This window comes from Hydra vulgaris, chromosome 11 (assembly GCF_038396675.1).
Source record: "Hydra vulgaris chromosome 11, alternate assembly HydraT2T_AEP".
NCBI lineage: Eukaryota > Metazoa > Cnidaria > Hydrozoa > Anthoathecata > Hydridae > Hydra > Hydra vulgaris.
The window spans coordinates 11,966,823-11,990,548 of record NC_088930.1 but is presented as its reverse complement, the minus strand read 5'-3'; the positions used below and the strand labels follow the sequence as shown (position 1 = coordinate 11,990,548).

At 31.1% G+C, this 23,726-nt stretch overlaps 1 protein-coding gene across 1 annotated transcript in view; it reads left to right on the top strand.

The window, feature by feature from the left end:
• Positions 1 to 23,726, top strand: part of LOC136087405 (uncharacterized) — a 72,684-nt gene that overhangs the window by 27,397 nt on the left and 21,561 nt on the right. Inside the window, exons 3-5 of the mRNA XM_065810121.1 lie at positions 4,172 to 4,472; positions 4,800 to 4,963; positions 18,505 to 18,618. Of these exons, the coding sequence (XP_065666193.1) occupies positions 4,172 to 4,472; positions 4,800 to 4,963; positions 18,505 to 18,618 (579 nt within the window). The remainder of the gene's footprint in view (positions 1 to 4,171; positions 4,473 to 4,799; positions 4,964 to 18,504; positions 18,619 to 23,726) is intronic.

Here is a 23,726-nt window from a genome sequence, read left to right as displayed (position 1 = left end):
AATAAGACTCTAAAACGTGAAAAAGAAGCGGCTAAGCATGTTATAACACCTGAGGTTGCAGCAGTGCCGGATCGTATAAATATCAGCGACAGAAAAGCTGCGTTTATTCTCACAGCAGCAGCACAAACCTTCAGCAACCAAGATATAACTATCCTGCCACTGTCTACCAGTTGTATTCGTTGAAGCAGAAAAATCCATCAAGCTGACAGGATGAAGGCTTCATTTGCTGCTGATAGCCCTATGGTCGTCCATATTGACAGTAAACTACTTTCAGATACAGTCTTCTTTCTCTGTGGACCAGAGAAAGAAGACCGTATCGCAATTCTGGTAACAGGTTATCATCCCAAGAAACTTCTTGCCACCCCCAAAATTGGACAGGGAACAGGATAACAGGTGGCACAATCAACATTTGCAACTTTACTGGAGTGGAGTCTGACGGAGCAGATTGCTGGAATATCATTCAACAAAACTGCATCTAACGCAGGTTGTTTAAATAAATCTTGTGCTTTACTAAAGAAGAAGTTACGCAAAGATCAACTCTGGCTTGCATGTAGATATAACGTGCTTGAGGTGGTATGTGGAGACGTATTTAAGAAATTGTTTGGTCCGACATCTGCTCCAAGTGTAGCACTGTATCGTCGTTTTCAGGAACTCTGGCCTCAAATAGACTAAGGCGATTCTAAGTCATATATGGATAGCGGTTTAAATGCCAGTCTTGACAACCTCAAGCATTATGTGGTCATTTTTGCAAAGAATGCCTTTGCGGGACAAGAAGGATGTCTTCCGAGAGAAGATTACCGAGAACTTCCTGAACTCACAGAAAAAAAAAGTTCCTAACTAAAAGAAAGCTACGCTACTTAATAAACATAAATAGACGTTAGTTGTCTGTTAGTAAAAGGCCACTGCAGTTTTGACGAACACCTTGGAACAAAACGCTATAGGTCGAAATCGAATATACAAATATCAATTAGACGTCTTTTGAACGTTCTGCGCTGACTCAAAAAAAATATTTCGGTTCCAAAATGGTCTAGGACATTCAGAACGTAAACTGAACGTACATTGTACATTTTTTGTACGTCCAGTGTTTGCTGGGTGGAGTCATCTAAAATATAACCTATTATAAAAAAGGTAAAATTGAATAGTAGCACACATTCACGCTCATATATATATATATATATATATATATATATATATATATATATATATATATATATATATATATATATATATATATATATATATATATATATATATATATATATATATATATATATATATATATATATATATATATATATATATATATATATATATATATATATATATATATATATATATATATATATTTATATATATATATATATATATATATATATATATATATATATACATATATATATATATATATATATATATATATATATATATATATATATATATATATGTATATATATATATATATATATCATGGCCGTAGACAACTTTTGTTGATGTTTTAGCTAAGCAACTTTGAACCATGAAGAAAACTCCATATTTAAGTATTTTCATAAAGATAAGGAATAAGGATGCTACGCAAAAAAAATGAGGTAATTGGTGACTGGGAACAATAAAAAAACCCTATAACATAATTTTAACTATATATTTTTTTTTAATTTTTAGAATTAAAAAAAAATATATAGTTACAATTATGTTATAGTTCAGTTAAATAAAATAAAAAATTATGCCAAATATTCTTGGTAAAATAAAAAAAAAAGCAAAGAAATATTCTTAGTTATAAAACTTCATTGAGTATTATGCGTATAAGTATGAGTATAACAAACTTCATTGAGTATTATGCAAGAACCATTTTACTCATTAAAAAAAAAAAAAATTTAATAATCTTGAAGGGTGGTGCACATGGGTCAAAAAAATGTTGAAAAAGGTTTAAAAAAAAGAAAAATACTTTAGGGCGTGTGCCACCCTTAAACTTTTTTTAAATCCAAAAAAAAAAATCTTACATATAAAACAAGGGTCTGCGCACTTTAAAAGCTTCCACTCTAGCTTAAATAAAAGTTTCACCTTAGTCTGAACCACCCTAAAGTATATAGCAATAAAGTTAGTTATTGCAGCAATTTCAACAATAAAATAAGTTAAAATAAGTTTTCGCTAACAATCTTCCAGCGGAATAATTATAAAAAAATAAAAAAAGACAAGAGATCGTGAAAGTTATCAATCACAGAAAATTGCGTTAAGTTTAATTAAAAATAATGTAATATAAATAAGTATTTAGGGCTGATTAATAAATATCAACAAAAACATAAAACAAAAAAGGAAAACAAGTAGTAAAAAAAGCTAAGGAAAATTTCCATAATATAAATGATTTATTTAATTCGAAACCTTTTAAATTGTTTTTAAAAAAGATATTTGAAATCTACTTTCTATGTCTTTAAAATCTACTTTTTTTAAAAAATCTACTTATTTACTAATCTATGTCTTTAAAAAAAACTTTTTTTCTGAAAAAAGTGTTCAGTTTTATACGGGCGAGGTGGTGGTTTGGTCCCCCCTCTGTCTATCCGATACACCCGGTGGTTAGAGTTTAACATAAAGTTGTAGCCCACTTTTACACCTATCTTTTGACACCAAGATATTTGTATTTCGAAAAGAATTGGCAAAGTTATGACAATTGAAGTGATGAAAAACATTATATTGACCACAGTTTCTTCAACAAATCCATGTATAGAAAAATAGGTACTTAAACCGTCATAAATTTTGAACCAATTGTTTAATTTTGATAATTTTTTCACCTTTAAAATACTGTAATAATCTTCTTTCTAATGATATATAACATTATAGTATTCAAACAATTTTAAATTTTTTACTCGCGTACCTAAATCTAGTATGTCGAAGTCTATGGTTAGTAAATACCGTTTTGAATCAGCCTTAATACTTTCCAAAGTGCATTTCGAAAATGTATAACAAAGTCTTGTTTTGCATTAAAAATATGAAGAAATATTTTTCAAACAAAAGGTCCCCGATATTGAATTTGGTATGAGCTTAATTTAAGATGGTTTTAAGGAATAACGAATAAGTTCACTGAAAATTTAGTAGGATATTTATGAGATATTTTTTTAAAGTAAGATTAAAATGTTATGTATTATATGAAATATAAATGTAAATCAATCAATCAAACTTATTGGCAGGCTCAAAGCCCAATGTAATAAATATACATTGGGTAAAATAAAGTGGATTAGAATAAAACAAAGACTAACGCACTTGAATATAAACAAATCCAAGGAAAAAATAAATAAATAAATAAAGATAAGAAAATAAAGTTTTATAAATATAACTCAGCTCTCCATTTAAACATCATTAGAGACTGCAAGAACTTGTCTGAGTTAACAAAAGCTTTTATGATGAGATTCTCACTATTCTGCAGCAGTAACAGTGAGGAGTATTGTTGCTTGTGAATAACAATATTAAGTGAATGGGCACCATATTTCACAAATAATTCACTAGCACTGCTCCATGGTGGCTTGTTGAATATCAAGCAAAGTGCATTATTATATACAACCATAGACAATGAAATGAGTCTTTTCTCCTTAAAAAATTTAATGAATGAAATGGTAAAAAATGTAATAAGTGAAATTGTAATTTTTTTACATATCTTACATACATATTTAATATATTAAATATGTATATAAAATATGTAAAAAAAGAAAAAGAGAGAAAGAGAGAGAGAGGAGAGTAAGAAAGAGAGGGAGAGATTATTAATTATTTACAATATTGTCTTTACTTTGAAACATCCAGAGAAAAGAATGCACAGGTTAACATGCTAAAATTGTGCTCAAACTTAGGCTCTCATAATGTCTGCAAAGACTGATCGTTTTGTAAGGTTCCCGTTAACAATATTCACAAATTGATCTTTAAAGGTTGTCCTAGTAGTTATGCTCCAGTTGTCTTTTTTAAAGCCCCTAATAACCAATAAAGTTAGCAATCTTGAGATTATTAAGTATAGATAATTTAGGAAAGAACCTAAATAAATCATACTTAAACATTTTTTGTATACTTAATAAAAAATGTACATATTGGAGCTATGTAAAAAGTAACAATAAATAAAAGTATGTATTTAACTATTTAAAAAAATATATTTTTAGCAAAGTTAATACCTTGTAAATATATTGTTATATTTTAGATTCACCTGGAATACTTGGTGAAGCGTTTTCAAACGTTCAAGCTGATTTGGAAAATTTAAGAAAAAACTTAACTAATTCCATCTTCCACAACATTATTACAACGGTTGATCAAGATATTAGTAATTCATACTCAGGAAGAAAGGCACGTGGGTGGTTTGCTCCTCCACAGTCTGGAAACTACGTATTTTACACTACATGTAATGCTATGTGCCAACTTTATCTAAGTGTTGATAACGATCCTCTAAATGTAAAATTGATCATTTCTCAAAATTGGAGTTCTTTAAGCAAGAATTGGATAATGTATACTTTATTTTAGTTTGTGTAGTTTCATTATATTATAGTTCATACATTTAGAAGAAAATCATTTTTTGTCTTACTTGTTTTTGTTTTTATTTTTATTAAAAAAAACTGTATAAATTAAGTCATTTATCACAGAACACTGTCATAGGAAAAATATTTAATTATTAGGATTTCCTGATCCAGTGACGTCTTTGGAGTTAAAGCAAGGCTCAAACTTCAGATTTTTAAATCTGACTCTAGGCTTCCTGAAACCCTGGTTTATAACTGTTCAAGCTGTTTGCTTTTTTAATTGTCAATACTAACTTTAAACTCTCTTTTCTTTTACAGCAATTCTGACAAGCAAGCTTCTTCTCCTATTTATCTAAAAGCTAACCGTAGTTATTATATGGAGGTTGTTGCAAAAACCACTTTAGGCAGTGGGTGGTCTTCGTTAGTTGTTACAATGCCAAATAACTCGAGCGTTGGACCGTTGGATTTACTCAGTTCTATAAGTATGTTGTTTTTTTATTTTCAAGTTTTTAATTTGACAGAATTAGATATGTGTATACAATTTTACATACATGGAAAACATATACATAAAAACATATAAACATATACATAAAAAGTAAGAATGTTTACATACATTGATGGACAGATGATGGTGAGTCTAAAATAGTTACTCTAGGGTGCTTAATGCTGGGGAGGGAACTTTTATTAGTATTTGGAAATTTTCCCACCCACGCTAAGCTTTTTTTGATCCCCTGCTTATTAATTATTACTTTTTATCAACAAAAAATTAATATCTCAAAACTAAAATTAATAATCATTGTAAACTGGACATAAATATTAGAAAACATAAATACCAGTCACTTATAAAAAAAACTTATTTCAGTATAATTATGCTTTAAAAGTTGTCGACTTACAAAAAAACCTCTTTAATCTTAAATTGTCGAAAATGAGCTTTTGAACTTTGTCATAAAAAGAATCTTATAAAAACTTATATAAGTATATATATATATATATATATATATATATATATATATATATATATATATATATATATATATATATATATATATATATATATATATATATATATATATATATATATATATATATATATATATATTTATATATATATATATTTATATATGTATATATATATATGTATATGTATATATATATGTATATATATATATATATATATATATATGTGTGTGTATATATATACATAAAATCTGCAGTTAAGCGGCATAAAATAATATTATATTTTTTATATCAATAATGGGGAGCATTTTTGTACTTAAATTGCCCATGATTATTAGGCAAGTTAGGTGGGAGACTAAATAAGCGTGAATTTCATAAGTGTGAAACGTTACAAAAACTGGCATAAGTGGGAATTAGCCTACACCAGACAAATTTGCAAACATTGAAAAAGTGCGAATTGACATAAGTGTGAAGCAGTTGCAAAAATTGACAGAAGTGTGAACTGGCATATGTGCGAATTGGCATAAGTGCACCAAATAAATTCGCAAATAATAGTGTAAGTGCAAATTGGAATTTCGCACTTATGCCAATTTGCACTTACACTACTATTTGCACTTATGTCAACTATTATATTTTTGTATGAGTGGCTTTAAAGTTACAAAATTGTGAACTTCAGTTCACAATTTGTAACTGGGACAATACGAAATAACGTGACGTATTCTTATTAATACCAAAACTTAGCATACTTTAAAAGAGCTTATTCACCTTTCTGATGAAACCACAAATTAAGGCGAATTTTTTTTTGATTGTACAAACAGAAAAACAACCTGAATTTTACTTGAAAATTGACTTTTGCGGAAGAAAAAAAGATTAACAAAAAAATTTTAAAAAAATTATTTAAATAGACTACTTTTTACTTTGATGTTACAGGCTTGGACAGGATTTGATGTTACAGGCTTTGGCATCCGAAAAAACCATCATGTGAATCTGTATACATTGCACCATCAAACCTCAAAAACCTTTTTAAAAACCTTGATAATGTCAAAAGTTATAATATGAGTTGTAAATACAACATCATTAAACAACACTATGAAAGGTTCTGAAATATACTTACATGTTAATATATCATTAACGTATCACATTGATTACCTTAAATGTCTCATTTCTCTCATGAAAAGCAAACCAATTATTATTGCTATAACTGAAACATGTCTACAAAAAACACGATAACAATAACTGATATAATTTTTAGATGGCTATCTGCTTGAGCAAACCGATTCATACTTTAATAAAGGAGAAACTCTTTTATATATAAAATTAGGTCTAAACTTCAAGTTGAGAACTGATCTCCAAATAAACAAACCAAAATAATTAGATTCAACATTTATTAAAATAATTCTGTCATTTATTGAAATAAATTTGTCGTTGAATGCTGGATCTTCTTAACTCAATGCATGGGTTTTGCTTGTGTCTCTTTTTTTATGACTAGGCAACTCATTCTATTATTTCCTAATGAGGGTACAGCTCTAAAACTCAGTTTAATGGTTCTGAGGCCGGCTGGTAGTTAGGTTTCCCAAACTCTGTGGTAGCTCTCACAGAGGCTGATTCCATTAACAGCTGAAAATATCAAAGTGTTAACAGTGCCATGTTGCATGTACCAGTACCATGGATGGTGTCCCTGTTTGTACTTTTGGTGTGCATTGCGGAGGCCACATTTGGAGGCCTTTGTTACGGCTTAGGGCTTATTAATAGTAATGAGGCAATTGCTTGGGCTATTAAACAGTGTTCTGATACTATCTATGCTTTGAGTCAAGTTCTTCAACAAATTTAAAAAAGAATAAAGTACCAAAAACTATAAAACACAAAAAACCATCATCATCACCAAGTTCTCTAAACTTATCATTTAAAAATATTTGTGGTTTTCAAAGTAACTTTTCTTCTGTTGAGTCTTGTCTCTTGCAAAGTTCACCAGACCTACTTGCTCTTTGTGAGACTAATTTGAGTTCAGCTGTCTCATCTTGCGATCTTAGTGTTGATGGTTATCATTTACATTCGTAAAAATTCACCCATTTGTCGTAAAACTAGGTTTGAATCCACAGACTATTATTTCATGTGCTTTTGTTTAGCACCACTTCACTCTATCGCCTTTCTCTTTGTTATATATTGCTCTCCTACATCTCAAGACTGCACTCTTTTTGATGTTATTTCTGATCATATTGACCAAGCCCTATCTTTTTATCCATCAGCTAGTGTAGTTGTTGTCGATGACTTTAATGCTCATCACACTAAATGGCTTGGCTCTAGTATCAGCGATTCTGCAGGCATTAAAGCCCACAACTTTTGCCTTTCTAAATCCCTAACTCAAATAGTCAACTTTCCAACTTGCTTTCCAGACAACCCGAACCCGAACCATTTACCTTCTCTACTCGACTTATGTCTTGTTTCTGATCCTAGTCAGTGTTCAGTTTCTCCATATTCACCCTTAGGTGCTTCTGATCACAGTTTGATCTCTCTAAAACTAATATCTCATTCTTCTTCATCACCTGAATCCCCCTATTATTGAACCTCTTACAACTACCTTAAAGCTGACTGGGATTCTTTCCATGATTTTTTTCATGATGGCCCTTGAGTAGAAATCTTTCGTCTTCCTGTTGACAAATCTGCTTCTTACATAACTTCGTGGATTCAGGCTGGCATGGAACCTTTTGTCTTATCTCGACGATTCCAGGTCCAGCCTCACTCTCCTTTAAAAAAACATTAATAATTCACTCTCAAAATTTTTAGAACTAATTAATAAGGCACTTGACCATGCACCTTTTGTACTGTCTATCATTAAAGAAAAAAAACCTCATCCAAACCATGGATAACTGCTGGCATTATTAATTATAAAGAATAAACTTCATAAAAAGTACATTAAATGAAAACAGAAGCTCTTAAAACTGGAACTCTTCTACCAATTCAAACATTACAGAAACCAAATAAGCAACCTAACTCATGTCTCAAAAAAAAAATATTACTCTAAATACTTTAATGAAAATGTTAATAACCTCAAAAAAACTTGGATTGGAATAAAAAACATAATAAGTATAAAATCAAATAATAGTAATACTAAAGAAAGTTTATTCTTAAATAATCAGACTAATACTGACAATAACTTTAGCCTCTATCTAAAAAACCGTAATCTAAACTCGTATTTTATATCCCCAGTTACACCACAAGAAGTAAAAGATTACTTATCCACAATGAATTCAAAAAAGAGCACAGGTCCCAACAACATTATACTTATCTTACCATCAAAAGAACTAAGTTATTTATTAACTGCTATAATCAATGAATCATTTAAATCCAAACCTATTTAAAACTGCTAGGATTATTCCAATCTTGAAAAAAGGCCCAAGCACAAATCATCTTAATTATTGACCAATATCACTATTATCCAATATTAATAAACTGCTGGAAATCTGTAAGAAATAAGAAATTTTTTTAGCCAGCCCAATTGTCTATATAAGTTTCAGTTTGGATTTCGCAAAAAATATTGTACTAAACAGCACTCATAGCACACACATAAAACTATATGCACACATAGAACTCATAGCACACACATAAAACTATAACACACCGAAACTATATGCGAAGCTTTAAACAATAAAACATTAGTTGTGGGGTTTTAATTGACTTACAGAAGGCATTTGATACTGTGGATCATGGAATTCTGTTATTAAAGTTACATCATTATGGTATCAGAGGAGTTGCTTCCTTATGGTTTAAGTCATACCTCTTGTAATGTTTTCAATTTGTTAGAATTTCCGATATCTCTTCTAATACCAAATCAATATTTGTAGGTGCTCCCCAAGGTTCCAATCTTAGCCCTCTCCTTTTTTCTTATCTACATTAATGACCTAAACACATGCACTATAGTCTTAAAAACATATCATTTTGCTGATGACACTAATGTCCTAATAACTGAAAAATCACTTTAAAAAAAATCAACACCTTAATTACGACTTGGTCTGCTTGGTCCAATGGTTAAGATCAAATCAAATAACCCTAAATGCTAAAAAACTGAAATAATTCTATTTAAACCACACTCTGTACAAAGTTATAAAAATTTTTATTTCAGAATCAGTGGCCAAAAGTTAAATCTTGTAGTCAAATAAAGTATTTAGAAATAATATTAAAGGAAAACCTTTCCTTCACACACCAACTGAAGCAGACTGCGCCTAAACTCATCCGTGCAAATGGAATATTGGCAAAGATCAGGCATTTTGTTAGCTATGAGACAACTTGTAGGTACATGAGCTACATAATATATATATATATATATATATATATATATATATATATATATATATATATATATATATATATATATATATATATATATATATATATATATATATATATATATATATATATATATATATATATATATGGTATGCTATATTTAACTCACATATGCTTTATGGTTGTCAGATATGTTGGCAAAATCATTCAAAGTATACAAAGATCATAGAAAACCTTTAAAACAAATCACTTAAAATATTTCATTTTTAATCTAATAGATTCAACTCTAAATTCCTCTACAATCTCTCGAAAATTATGAAGCTAAAAGATCTAATATTTCAATCAAATTCCACATTTGTGCAATTCAATTCGAGTATTAGATCTTTTTCTGCTTCACTGTCAGATTATCCTGCTTCACTGTCAGGTCAGGTTATTCTGTTACTGGTAACATGTAACCCAGTACAATCTGCTTCATGTCCTGCTGCCTTGAAGGATACGCCTTTTTAGGCAAAGGCTAGGAGATGCCAACTCTGACTTGAAACACCCCCTGCCTAAGGGCTCTTGGTTAAATAAAGGCTGGAGATGATGTCTCGAAAAAAATACTCATCTTGGGCAGACGTTAAATGCATCAGGCTACTGTCTTGTAAAAGGCCTCCTAGGCAAAAACTTAAGGGGTAAACAGATTCTATCTGTTGACCAGCCTTGCACCGCTTCTTCATCTATTAGGCTGGCGCAGATGTATTTTTAATACATTGTTTCCAGTTTAGGATGTTGAATGCTGGATCTTCTTGACTCAATGCATTGGCTTTGTTTGTGTCTCTGTTTTTATGACAAGGCAACTCCTTTTGTTATCATCTAATGTGGGCTCTCAGTTCTCAGTTTTATGGTTCTGAGGCCTGCTGGTAGTCAGGCTTCCCGAACTCTGTGGTAGCTCTCAGAGAGGCTGATTCCATCAACAGCTGAAAAATATCAAAGTATTAATAGTGCCATGTTGCGCATGGATGGTGTCCCTGTTTGTACTTTTGGTGTGCATTGCGGAGGCAGCATTTGGAGGCCTTTATTACGTCTTATGTTTTATTATTAGTAATGAGGCAGTTGCTTGGGATATTAGACATTGTTTTGAGTACTATCTATGCTTTGAGTCAAGTTCTTCAACAAATTTAAATATGAGTAAAGTACCAAAAACTTTAAAACACAAAAAACCATCATCTTCACAAAGTTCTCTAAACCTATAATTCACTAATATTCGTGGTCTTCGAAGTAACTTTTCTTTTGTTGAGTCTTGAAAAGTTCACCATTACCTACTTACTCTTTGTGAGACTAATTTGAGTTCGGCTGTCTTATCTTGCGATCTTAGTGTTGATGGTTATCTTCCTTTAATTCGTAAAGACTCCAATAGTCACATGCTTGATCTGGGCATTTACATTCATAAGAATTCACCCATTTGTTGTGAAACTAGGTTTGAATCCACAGACTATTCTTTCATGTGCTTTTGTTTAGCACCACTTCAATCTATCGCCTTTCTCTTTATTCTATATTGCTCTCCTTCATCTCAAGACTGCACTCTTTTTGATCATTTCTGATCATATTGACCATTTTGATCCTTTTGTTATTTCTGATCATATTGACCAAGACCTCTCCCTTTATCCATCAGGTATTGTTGTTATATATATATTGTTGTTGTCGGTGACTTTAATGCTCATCACACTGAATGGCTTGGCTCTAGTGTCAGTGATTCTGCAGGCATTAAAGTCCACAACTTTTACCTTTCTCAATCCCTAACTCAAATAGTTAACTTTTCAACTCAACTTTCCTCACTTTCCTCCATGGTTTTCTTCACACTGTGCTGCTGCGATTGCCAATCAAAACCGTTACTTCCATATCTATCAGCAAGACAATTCTCCAGAAAACAGGCGTCTGTTTACTATTGCTAGGAACCATTGTAAAAAGGTTTTGTCTAAAGCCAAAGGCCGTTATTCTCAGGTCAAGATATCTTGTATTTCATCACAAAAATTAGGCTCTCGTGGCTTCTGGAGAATCTTTAATAGTATTAATAATCAGGGTAAATCTTTAATTCCATCTCTCTTGTATGGTTCAGACTTTGTCACATCACCTAATGAAAAAGCTGAATTGTTTGCTAAAAACTTTTCATCAATATCATCTCTTGATTCCACTAGTTGTGTTTTACCTTATATTGCCAACAAACAGGTTGATCCATTGCTTGACATTCGTATCACTCCAGCTTCTGTATTTAAAGTAATTTCCTGCTTAGACTCTTCTACAGTTTGTGGCCCAGACAACATACCTGTTATTGTCTTGCAGAATTGTTCTCTGGAGCTGTCGTCTATACTCTCAAAACTATTCAACAAGTGCTTATCAGAGTCTTGTTTTCCAGCCTGCTGGAAAGCGGCATCTGCTATCCCTATCTTCAAAAGTTCTGGAGAGCTATCTGATTCGTCAAACTACCGTCCTATTAGTCTTCTTCCTATCATAAGCAGGGTTTTTGAATCTTTAATTAACAAACACTTAATTTCTAATCTTAAATCTAATAACTTACTTTCTGACCATCAATATGGATTTTGCTCTTCTTGTTCTACAGCTGATTTGCTAACAGTAATAACCGATAGGTTTTATTGTGCATTAAATAAAGGTGGAGAGGTTAAGTCCATCGCTCTTGACATTTCTAAAGCTTTTGATAAAGTTTGGCATGCTGGTCTTCTCCATAAGCTTTCTTCTTATGGTGTATCTGGTAACATCTTTAAGATTATTGAATCCTTCCTTTCCAATTGTAGTATAAAAGTTATCCTCTATGGACAGCACTCTTCTTCTTATTCTGTAACTTCAGGGGTTCCTCAAGGTTCTATCCTTAGCCCTATAGTCTTTTTAACTTACATTTATTATTACAAGATATTTTCACATCTAAGGTGGAATTGTTTGCTGATGATACTACCAATTATTCTTGTCGCGATAAGAAACCAACACTCTCTGATTGCTTGGAGGGCATTTGAGCTTGAAAAGGATCTCACTTCTGCTACAGCATGGGGCTCACAGTGGCTGGTGAACTTCAAAACAGATAAAACTCAATTTTTTTCAGCCAATCGTTATCGCAATAATTTAGATCTTCCTATATTTTTGAATTGTGATGTCCTCGATGAGTCATCTACTCTTCATCTTCTAGGATTAATTCTTACATCTGATCTTACTTGGAAACCGTATATCAAAACAGTTGCAAAATTAGCATCTGCTAAGGTTGCATCTCTTTATCGAGCTTGACACTTTCTTACTTCGGATTCTATTCTCTATCTCTATAAATCTCAAATCTGGCTTTGTATGGAATACTGTTGCCATATCTAGGGCGGATCTTCTAATGATGCCCTTTCTTTTTTAGAAAAGGTGCAATAATGTATTGTAAACATAGTTGAACCTGCTCTTGCAGCCAACCTTCAACCATTATCACATCGTCATAATGTTGCTTTTCTTTCTCTTTTCTACAAATATTATTATGGCCACTGCTCTAAAGAGCTAGCATCTCTTGTGCCATCTACTAAAATTCATTCTGGCGTTACTTGTCATTCAATCAAGTCTGATTTTTTTTCTGTGTTTCTAAGTGCTCTAAAAACTCTTATTAGTCTTTTTTTTTCCTTGAACATCAGTTCTTCGAAATTTGCTCCTTCATCTTGCTTTCCTGATTCATATAATTTGCAATTCTTTAAGTTATCTGTGAATCGTTGTCTTGCTCTACTATTTTCATCTTTTCTCTTCCAATAACTTCCAACTTTATTAGTGGTTGCTTGCAGCATTTTTGGAAGCGAAGATGTTTAAAAATAAAAAAATAAATAAAACTAACCAATAAGCTTGGATAGTTATTTTAAATTTATTAATAAGAGTCATTGCCATAATCTTAGATCAGCGTCAGGTAACAATTTTGTAATACCTTTAAAGCAAACACTTAAGTATGGCATTAATTCCATTAAATATCAATCCATTATATCATGGAATTATCTTCCCTCTGCAAATCAAGACAACGTATCAAAAAAAAGGAAGTGAAGCTCTTTTCATCAAAAAGACAAGGAATTTCTCCAAGACATAAATAATAAGTTTCTGCGGTGTTATATATCTCAATAGTTGTTGTTCACGTCGTTTTGACCTTATCTTTTCTTTTGACCCTATCCTTTATACCTGTAAAATTTTTATAAATTATAGTTGTTTATATAAATAAAAGTTGTTATTGCCTTTTTTTCTTAAATAACATGCTATTGCTGATGTTCTTGTCATTGTATTATTATTTTATTTAAGAACCTGTTATTTTTTTTTTTTTAGTATTTTTTTCGTTTCTTTTTTTTTTTTAATTTTAGAATATTTTTTGAGACATTTTTTTGGCGACCTCTGCACTTCATTCAAAAAACTGCAAAGTCTCTAACAAATCATTTCGTATACAATAAAATGAGTCCAAAATGCCATCTCAAAAAAATGGCCGCCACCATATATTTGCTTATATTGTATTTTTAAATTCTTATTCTTGTGAAATGAATGAAGTGCCATATTTATTCTTATCTTCTGTCATTTTTTTTTTCATTTCAAAATTATTCAATGACCAAAAAATAATCTTGTATTTTTCTTTTCTTCTCCCATTTAAATAAAGTTGAATATATATTTGGAATTTTTCCGCTATTTCTATTATTTGTAAATTGCAACCATGAGTGATAACGTAGAAGACGAGAGGTTATGTGATGAACTGAAATGGTTTGCTTATTACAAAGAGGACGAGGTGTTTTTTTGTCAAGTTGACGTTAGTGTAGGGGAGGAAGTCGGCAAACTTTGCGGTGCAACATGCAAAATGCAGTACGAGGCAAAAGAGAAACGGAAAAAAAAAACCACCGCCAACATGAAACGCCATTTTGTCAATAAACATTCAACACTTTTGACAAAAATTGTTGAGGCAAGAGAGCAGAAACTGAAGAAAGAGTTGGCCGAAAAGGAAAAGAAACGCACCTCATCCGTTTTTGGAGGAAATCAGGGTTCGACTAGTGAGACGAGAAAAGTACAAGCACCCATCGATTGCTTTCTCAACAAAGTTACCATCACAATTTCGAAAGATGACTTCAAGAAAGGCATGAACATGATGATTCTTCAAAACGGCGTTCCCTTTAACCTATTCAGCAGTGAAGGAATCAAGATTTTGACTGACAATTTGGCATAACGTTTTGGCATCGAAATCGAAGAAGAACTTGAGGTTGAAATTGAAGGTGATCTGCCGGATGCTAAATCACTGACGACAACGTGTTTGAACAGCGGAGGCCTTACTTCAACAAAATATCGAAAAACATGAACACCTTTAATCTGCAACGTTGTGGTGTTCACACCTTGCAGCTGGCTGTTAAAGACGGCTTGGAAAAACGAGGCATTAAGTCTCTGGTTGGCAAAGCTCGAGATGTAGCAAAAGCTTGTCGAACGTCGAAAGCAAATGAATTTTGCAAACAACACAAAACTAAAAAGGTACATACAATATAATCGCAAATCACAATAAATGAAAATGTTTAAATGAATATAATAAGAATCTGAACTTGAGTTTGAATTTACCATTTGTCAATTATGCATTTTCGAATGTTGAAAACATTTAAATTAAAAAAAAAGTTACTCAAATTTCTCAAATTTATAGGTTGCAATAATCGACAATGCAACCAGATGGTCTGGTACATTCAACATACTCAACCGACTTCTTAAGATGCATGATGTCCTGAATGCACTGGAAGCGGAATTTAAAACCTGTGACTTTACGCTTCTAAATTATGAGTGTAAGCAAATAGAGGAACTTGCAAAAATCCTTGAGAAATCGGCAGTCACAACTCAACAATTCCAGAGTCAGGATCTCACGCCTGGGAACTTTATTTACATTTGGGAAACTCTGAAGGAGGAGCTAGTTTCTGGTGAATTCAAGACGTCTGATTTTAAGAAGAATATCAGGGATTCAATGGTGCATCGGGAATCACTTTTGTTCTATAATCCTTTTTTTTTGTGCTGCTGTCTTTGTAGATATGCAATATCAATGCCTTCTTGGAGAAGAGCAACAGGTTTTTATCTCAGTTTTCAATCTATTATTTTTTTAAACGAAAATTGGAATTTGAAGTTACGTACTTTTAATGAAATTCAAAATAAAGTTTCGTTTAACTTTACTTTTTGACATTCTACTTTCCTCACTGCAAGAATATGATTTATTATAATTTGTTTGAAATTTAAAAACATTAAAAATGCTTTACAATATTTCAGTTGATTGCTGAAGACACTCTGTGGAAGATCCAGAAAAAGCTCAATGAGCAAAAGAAGTTTGAAATTGAGGGGAGTGGAATTGGTCGTCATGGAAATGACTCTAGCGAGAGTACTGGAAGCGGTTTGAAAAATGAAGAGGAATCCAAGGAAATGAGTCCCAGAAAAAGGATGCGAATTCGAATGGAACATGCTCGGAAGCAAAAAAGCGAACAGTGCAGCCAAGACGTTGTTAGTCATAAACGATCGGAGGAAAAAAAATTCCAAGAGGCTATTCAAAGTTTGCCAAAGCTTGCTCAACAGATCAGGAAGAAAAAGGATGATGGAAATTCGAAGTGCGAAACTGTTTTGGACGGAATAAAGCTGTTTCCCGAGTTGATCCAGAAACCATGCCAGATTGCTTCTGCTCTTCCTATGACGCAAGTCAGTGTGGAGCGGGTGTTTTCTGGCCAAAAATTTCTAACTCCGGACCAAAGAAGTCATATGGAATCGAATTTGATTGATAGCATGGTTTTTTATTCGAATGAATAAAGAGTACATTTGACTTTTGAGTGTGTATTGACAGAAAAAAAAAAGAGAAAACGTTTTGAATTTGGAATTTGATGCTAAAAAAGTTTGTTGAAAAAATTTTGTAGAAATGACCAGGCAAAGGCATAAACTTGCAAGTACGAAATGAAAGGGTATATGAAAAAGACTGATTCTTCAAAAAGTTGTAATAGTTTATTTTTCTTCTATTGACCTTATGAGGAGCCAGAGCTGGAGCGGATGACCTTCAATTTCAACCTCAAGTTCTTCTTCGATTTCGATGCCAGCAAGTTCTTCAGCAGACTCGTCAGTGACGTAACCTTCTTCATCTGTCTTTCCAACCATTTTCACCATGTTCGATCCGTTATCAGTCGTAATTCGAGGACATTTTCTTTCCTGATGTCATACAATTCCAGCACGCCTTTAAGAGATTCTTGAATTTCTTTTGCCTTGTCTCTAGCATGATTGCCAACTGCTGCCAAAGTTTTGAGAGTGATTTCGCCATCCATGAAGAACTGTACATTGACGCCAAGAAAGCTTCGATTATGTCTTAAAGCTCCGTCGACTTTCAGAAAAACCAGCTTTCCCTGTAGATTGGTTTTTAACTCAGCCCGCTTTTGTTGAGCCAAAGCCATGATTTGACTTCGAGCAGAATCCCGGTTGACTTTCAAGCCAAAACGTTATGCCAAATCGTCAGTCAAAATCTTGATTCCTTCACTGCTGAATAGGTTAAAGGGAACGCCGTTTTGAAGAATCATCATGTTCATGCCTTTCTTGAAGTCATCTTTCGAAATTGTGATGGTAACTTTGTTGAGAAAGCAATCGATGGGTGCTTGTACTTTTCTCGTCTCACTAGTCGAACCCTGATTTCCTCCAAAAACGGATGAGGTGCGTTTCTTTTCCTTTTCGGCCAACTCTTTCTTCAGTTTCTGCTCTCTTACCTCAACAATTTTTGTCAAAAGTGTTGAATGTTTATTGACAAAATGGCGTTTCATGTTGGCGGTGGTTTATTATATCCGTTTCTCTTTTGCCTCGTACTGCATTTTGCATGTTGCACCGCAAAGTTTGCCGACTTCCTCCCCTACACTAACGTCAACTTGACAAAAAAACACCTCGTCCTCTTTGCGATAAGCAAACCATTTCAGTTCATCATATAACCTCTCATCTTCTACGTTATCACTCATGGTTGCAATTTACAAATAATAGAAATATTGTATACGAAATGATTAGAGACTTTGAGAATTTTGAGTTTTAAGTTTTTTGAGAATATAGAGACTTAGAGAATTTTGAGTTTTAAGTTTTTTGAGAATATAGAGACTTAGAGAATTTTGAGTTTTAAGTTTTTTGAATGAAGTGCAGAGGTCGCCAAAAAAATTTCTCAAAAATTATTCTTAAATTTAGAAGAAAAAAAAATATTTTCAGTTCAAATTTTTTTGAGAGCCTGGATCCACTAGTTTTTCTCGGCTCCGGCTCCTGCAAAAACTATTGGATCCTTGGCTCCGGCTCTGGATCTGGTACTGCAAGCCTGATTTTAATCAGGTGCAGTGACATATGTGGTTTTTTCCAGATGTTTTTTTTTCTGTTAATAACCTGTTTTTTGAAGCCTTCCACTAGCTGTTTCCGGGAAAAAGGAACACAAGAAAAAAAAATGCTTTTTCCGCTTGGTTTGCCATCCTTCATTTGGTTCAAGAGGAGAATTTGAGTTTTTGTTTTAAAATACCTCATTAATGCTAAATTATGATCAAAATAAATTTTGAAAAGTATGTTATTTTTATTAAGTACTTTATAGACCATGTAATTGCAAACCTTATCAAAAGGAAAAAAAAAGTACTATATTGAAGATTTTATTTAATGTTTCAAGATCTAGGAAATATAGCTAAAACAAAAAAAAAATTGTTTTTAAATTTAATATTCTTATATTATTTTCTTAAGTATTAATTATAATTTGATGTTCCTATATAAAAAATCTTTACATTTAGTTTTATACTTTCAGGAAGTTGTACTGGATGCATTTTAACTAATAAGGAAAAGTGTGTTTATTTAAATACAAATGATGGAATATGCATTTGTGGAAATGGTTACATCTTATCAAATGACCAATGTACAGGTAGTTTTAGAATAAAGTAATCAACTTTATAAGTATAAGTGTTTATAAATTATTATATTGTTATTTTTATTATTATTAATATTATTATTAAATAAGGACAAAAATAAAAAATTGGTATGATAAACATAAAAAATTGGTGAAGACATATAATAGATATATACATATCTATTATATGTCTTCACCAATTTTTTATGTTTATCATATATATATATATATATATATATATATATATATATATATATTATATATATATATATATATATATATATATATATATATATATATATATATATATATATATATATATATATATATATATATATATATATATATTTATATATATATATATATATATATATATATATATATTATATATATATATTATATATATATATATATATATATATATATATATATATATATATATATTTATTCATAAAATCAGTATATATTCTTTATAAACAATATATTGTATACAAACAATATATATTGTTTATTTTTTAATAACAGCTTCTTGTTAGTTTATAAATGCAGTTATTTTCTTGGTTTATTTGAAAAATATTTTTTATTCCTAACATTTTAAAACTCTAAAATTTGATTGCTTCAGCAATTTCTAATATGCAGATCGAAAGTTAACAATTATTTAAATAAAATGGTCACAGTGCCAGCTTTACAAATATATTCTTTTGTTAAATGTCCAGCAAACATGATGTTGTGGTTTTAGTTACCATACTTTTAATTTTTTTCTGATAATTTTTCTATTATTATGCATTATATATAAGTTAATTAGACTTGTTCTCTCACCACAATCTGTTTTGGTAACCCATTGGGCATAAGAGATATTGTAGACATTAAAATACCTATTAAAATTGTTAATACATGTTTTAGACATCTTAAATAGGTCTTGTGCCCACTGGGAAGGAAAAATCTACTAATTCCAAAAAATTATAATGAAAAACAAGTAAGTAAATAACAATAAGTAAAAATAAAGAGTGAAAATAAATCTAAATAACTTTTTTTTAGTAAGCAACTACTGACGTTTTGAAAATCTGGTTTTGTTTTTTATTTGTTAATTTTTTTTTATTTTGTTGTTACAACCCTCTCTTGACCTTCTGAATTTTAATGCGGTAGTGGTGTAGTGTTAGAGTGCTCACCTTATAAGTGAGAAGTTCCAAGTTTATCCCCACCACATCTCTGGTAGTACTGTGCTCAACTAGTTTCTCCACGCAGCTGTTCTGTCAAGGTTTGTGCTTTGGAATTATTGAGTTTAGAGAAGATTTTAACCATAACTAAAAGTAGCCTCCTCTGCCACAGTGGCCTTCATGGCCTTTTGGAGGTGAATTAAAATTAAAAAAATAAATATATAAAAATCAAAAATAGTAAAAAAAGCTACTGCATGGAAAATCAAATTGTGGTACTACCAGGGATGTTGTTCTTGCTTCTAAAACATGCACTCTGCCACAGCTGTTCTAATGTAAAGTTGGTTTGTAATTATGAATGTTTGATGTCATGTAGATAAATGTGTTGAAAGTCACACATTATTTTATGATAAAATGTTTAATGATTGTTTAATGATGATTGTAAATAAAAGTATTGTCATGGGACTTTTTAACTTCGTATATATAGAAAAGATTTTTTGTAAGAAAAAACTTCAAAAAAAGAAACTCTAATATAGTTGTTTAGTTTTTTTTTAAGCATATGCATGTGGCAATTACAACAAGCTATTTTGGCCATTATGCCACCAGTATTGCTATGTATATGGCTATGTATGTCATCACAGATCTATTCTGCACTGGAAGAACAATGCCTGCCTGCATACTTGGAAGATGACTCAGTTACCTATGAAAACATCAATGAAAACATTATGAAGTTTTTCAAACCAAAGTCATCATTTTCAACAATAAAAAAAGCAAATAGCAAAAGTGTGACAGAATTTTCATGACGAATTGTAAGAGCTGCTGAAGGTTGTAATATTTCTGAAAATTTTTAAGAAAAACTGAAAGAATTGCTTCACCTTGTGTAAAAAGAAGATTTGGTTGGTAGGAAACAGCTAGTACCAGTGAATGGAAAAGCTGACCTTTATTGTGATGCATCATCCATAGGACTTGATTCTGCTCATTGGAAGAGTAGTTGTTAAAAATGCAGCATGACTACGGCCAGCAAGTGACACAAACCATATTAATATTAGTGAACTGGATTCGATACTTTGAGGACTAAACTTAGCATGTAAATTGGACATAAAGGAACCAACAGTATGCAGTTATAGCAAGAGCACCATGGGATGGTTAAATGCAGTTTTGAAGAAAAAATATTGTGTGAAAACTTAGGGAATTTCTCAATTATTAGTACAAATATGGTTTTCCACCATTTTGTTTCTCTAATAGATGATGAGTTTTGGTCTAACATATAAATAAGATTTGCTGAACAATGGTATGTTAATTTGGAATATTAAAAAGCCCATCGAGCTAAAAGTAACAGTATAGTTAAAGGCATACATAATGATAAAAAAAAACAGTCACCTACTCGCATTGTTTAATCTCTCTGGCAGCCTTGCTGTACAACAAGATAATATCATTCGACTGTACTGAAAGTCCATCACACTTGTTTTATCTCAAGTGTTGATACATGGAGGAATGCAGGCAAAAAAGATGTAAACAAGAAATGTTTTGCCTGCATTCAAAAAAAAAGGATGTTTGGGTAAAACGAACTCAAGAAACAAATGTGACCTGCCATGGATACCATGTAAACGGCAAATCAAGTATATCCATCTCACATTTCACACCTGAAAAGATAAAATTGATAACATGATAATGCTGAAGGAAGATATAACAATGATGTTGTTCAAATTTGAAATAACTCTCAAGAACATAACAAACCGCAAGTAACACATTCTGAACGTGCATTAAAACCCCACAAAGATTAGACTTTAGATTTAATTTATCAAAAGGACATGTTCTATTTTAAAGTTGGCAAATTATAATTATATATATTTAAGACCTCGTTGACAAATGAATTAAAAGTCATGCTTTTTTTTTTATGAAATGTGTAGTTATTGTGTAATGACAATTGTAATGAAAAGTATTGTCATGGAACTTTTCAACATTGTTGAAAAGACTGTTTTCAACAGCGTATTTGGGCAGCGCCCAAATTAAAAATTGAGGACATTTTTTTTTATTTTTTACAGCAAATTTTTTTTTTTCGTGATAAAACGCTGTTATCGGCAATATTTTCTCCGGGACAGGGGGTATTGCCGCCCAATTTTTTTCCTAGAATAGACCCTGATTGTATACATATATATATATATATATATATATATATATATATATATATATATATATATATATATATATATATATATATATATATATATATATATATATATATATATATATAAAAGATTTTGTGTAAGAAAAAATGATAAAAAAAGACAATCTAAAATAGTCTTTAGTTTTTTTTAAGCATATGGACACAACAGTGCAACAACAACACCGCATATACTGTATACGTGGTGGGGATAGTATGAGGTGAGCATTCTACCTCTGCACGGCTATCGTATTTTAAAGACAAATAAATTAAATTTGTTTCCAGTTAATTAAATTTTACTAGATATATGTAGAGTTCTGGCTTTTTCTGTTTTTCCAGAAAAAAGTATAGAGAAATAGAGTAAACGAGTAAGGAAACAGTTGACAGAAGACTTGAAAAGTTGTAGGTTGTATGAGTCAGGAAAGCATGAATATGGGAAATAGTACCATGAAAATAATTTAAAAAAATTTGTAGCATTTTGTGCATTTGTAGCATCTTGTGCATTTGTAGTTAACAAAAGAAATTTTTTGTTGTAGTTAAAGCAGTTAATAAGTTTTCAAAATATTTAAGCAAAGTATTTTCTAGATTTTTAAAATATGAACAGGATGCTTTTTGGGTTTTACAAAAAAAGTGCTCTAAATTAATATCTAAAATTCGCCTCGAAGTTACTTATTTTAGACTTTCCTAACACTAATTTTTAACAGCCCCGTTAACACCATCTCAAGATAATTTACCATAACTTCTAGCTAAGTATAACAATTTTACATTTAGATCATGTTGTGTTCTTAATATATTCTTTCTAATAGACTGGCACAAATCTATCCAATTAAGCCGTGATACATGTATATAAATACTGTCTGACGTGCATGGCTTTTGCACTTTTTAATTCCTAAATGACCTTTGTTCAATTTCAAAAGTATTTCTTTCCACATACTAACTGGGATTATTATTCGGTTTTTATACTTTAAGAGCCTGTCAATTTTAACTATTTCATCTTTAAAATTTTAATAAGGCTGCAGATTTTTTGAACAATATTTTTTTGAATTTGGTCATCTAGAAACTATACTATCTTGCAGTTGTAAAAATTCATCCTGCTCAGTTTTCTGCCGTTTTTCTCATTTTTTCTAATCGACTCTCTGTAGCCAGCATACTTTAATTATTGAATTTTATAATTAATGTATATGTTCAGATCATTTTCTGCAATTTTTTTATCCTCTGTTGGTTGCAATACAGGTGCACAAGACATAGCATCAGCATCCGTAATTGACTTGCAAGCAACATGCTCTGCAGTAAATGAAAATCTTAACAATTTCATTCTTAATCCTTGAATTCTTGGCAATATCTCAGTAAGCGAGCGATAATTTAATATAGGAATTTAAGGTTTGTGATCTGTTTCTAAAATAAAATTTGGTAACCCATACAAGTACTTCGACATCTGCATGCACCCCCATGTTTCAACTAGCATTTCTATTTCAATTGGATAATAATTTTTTTCCGTTTTTGTCAAAAATCCAGATGCACAATCAATTGGTTTGTATACCCAATCGTGATTCTGATAAACAACTACACTAAGTCCATTTAATAAATTTCCATCTGTTTTCAATTTTATTGGTTTTGTCACTTCATAGTGTGCTATAATTGGTGGATTTGTCAAACTTCTTTTTTATCTGGTTGAATGCTTAAGTATGATTTTCTGTCCATACCCGATTTTAAAGTTAAAAGGCAAACGTTGAGCTAGTTTAGCGAGCAATGGATTAAATTTTGACAGCTGTTACCTAGGAAACTACACAAACCTGTAATATTTG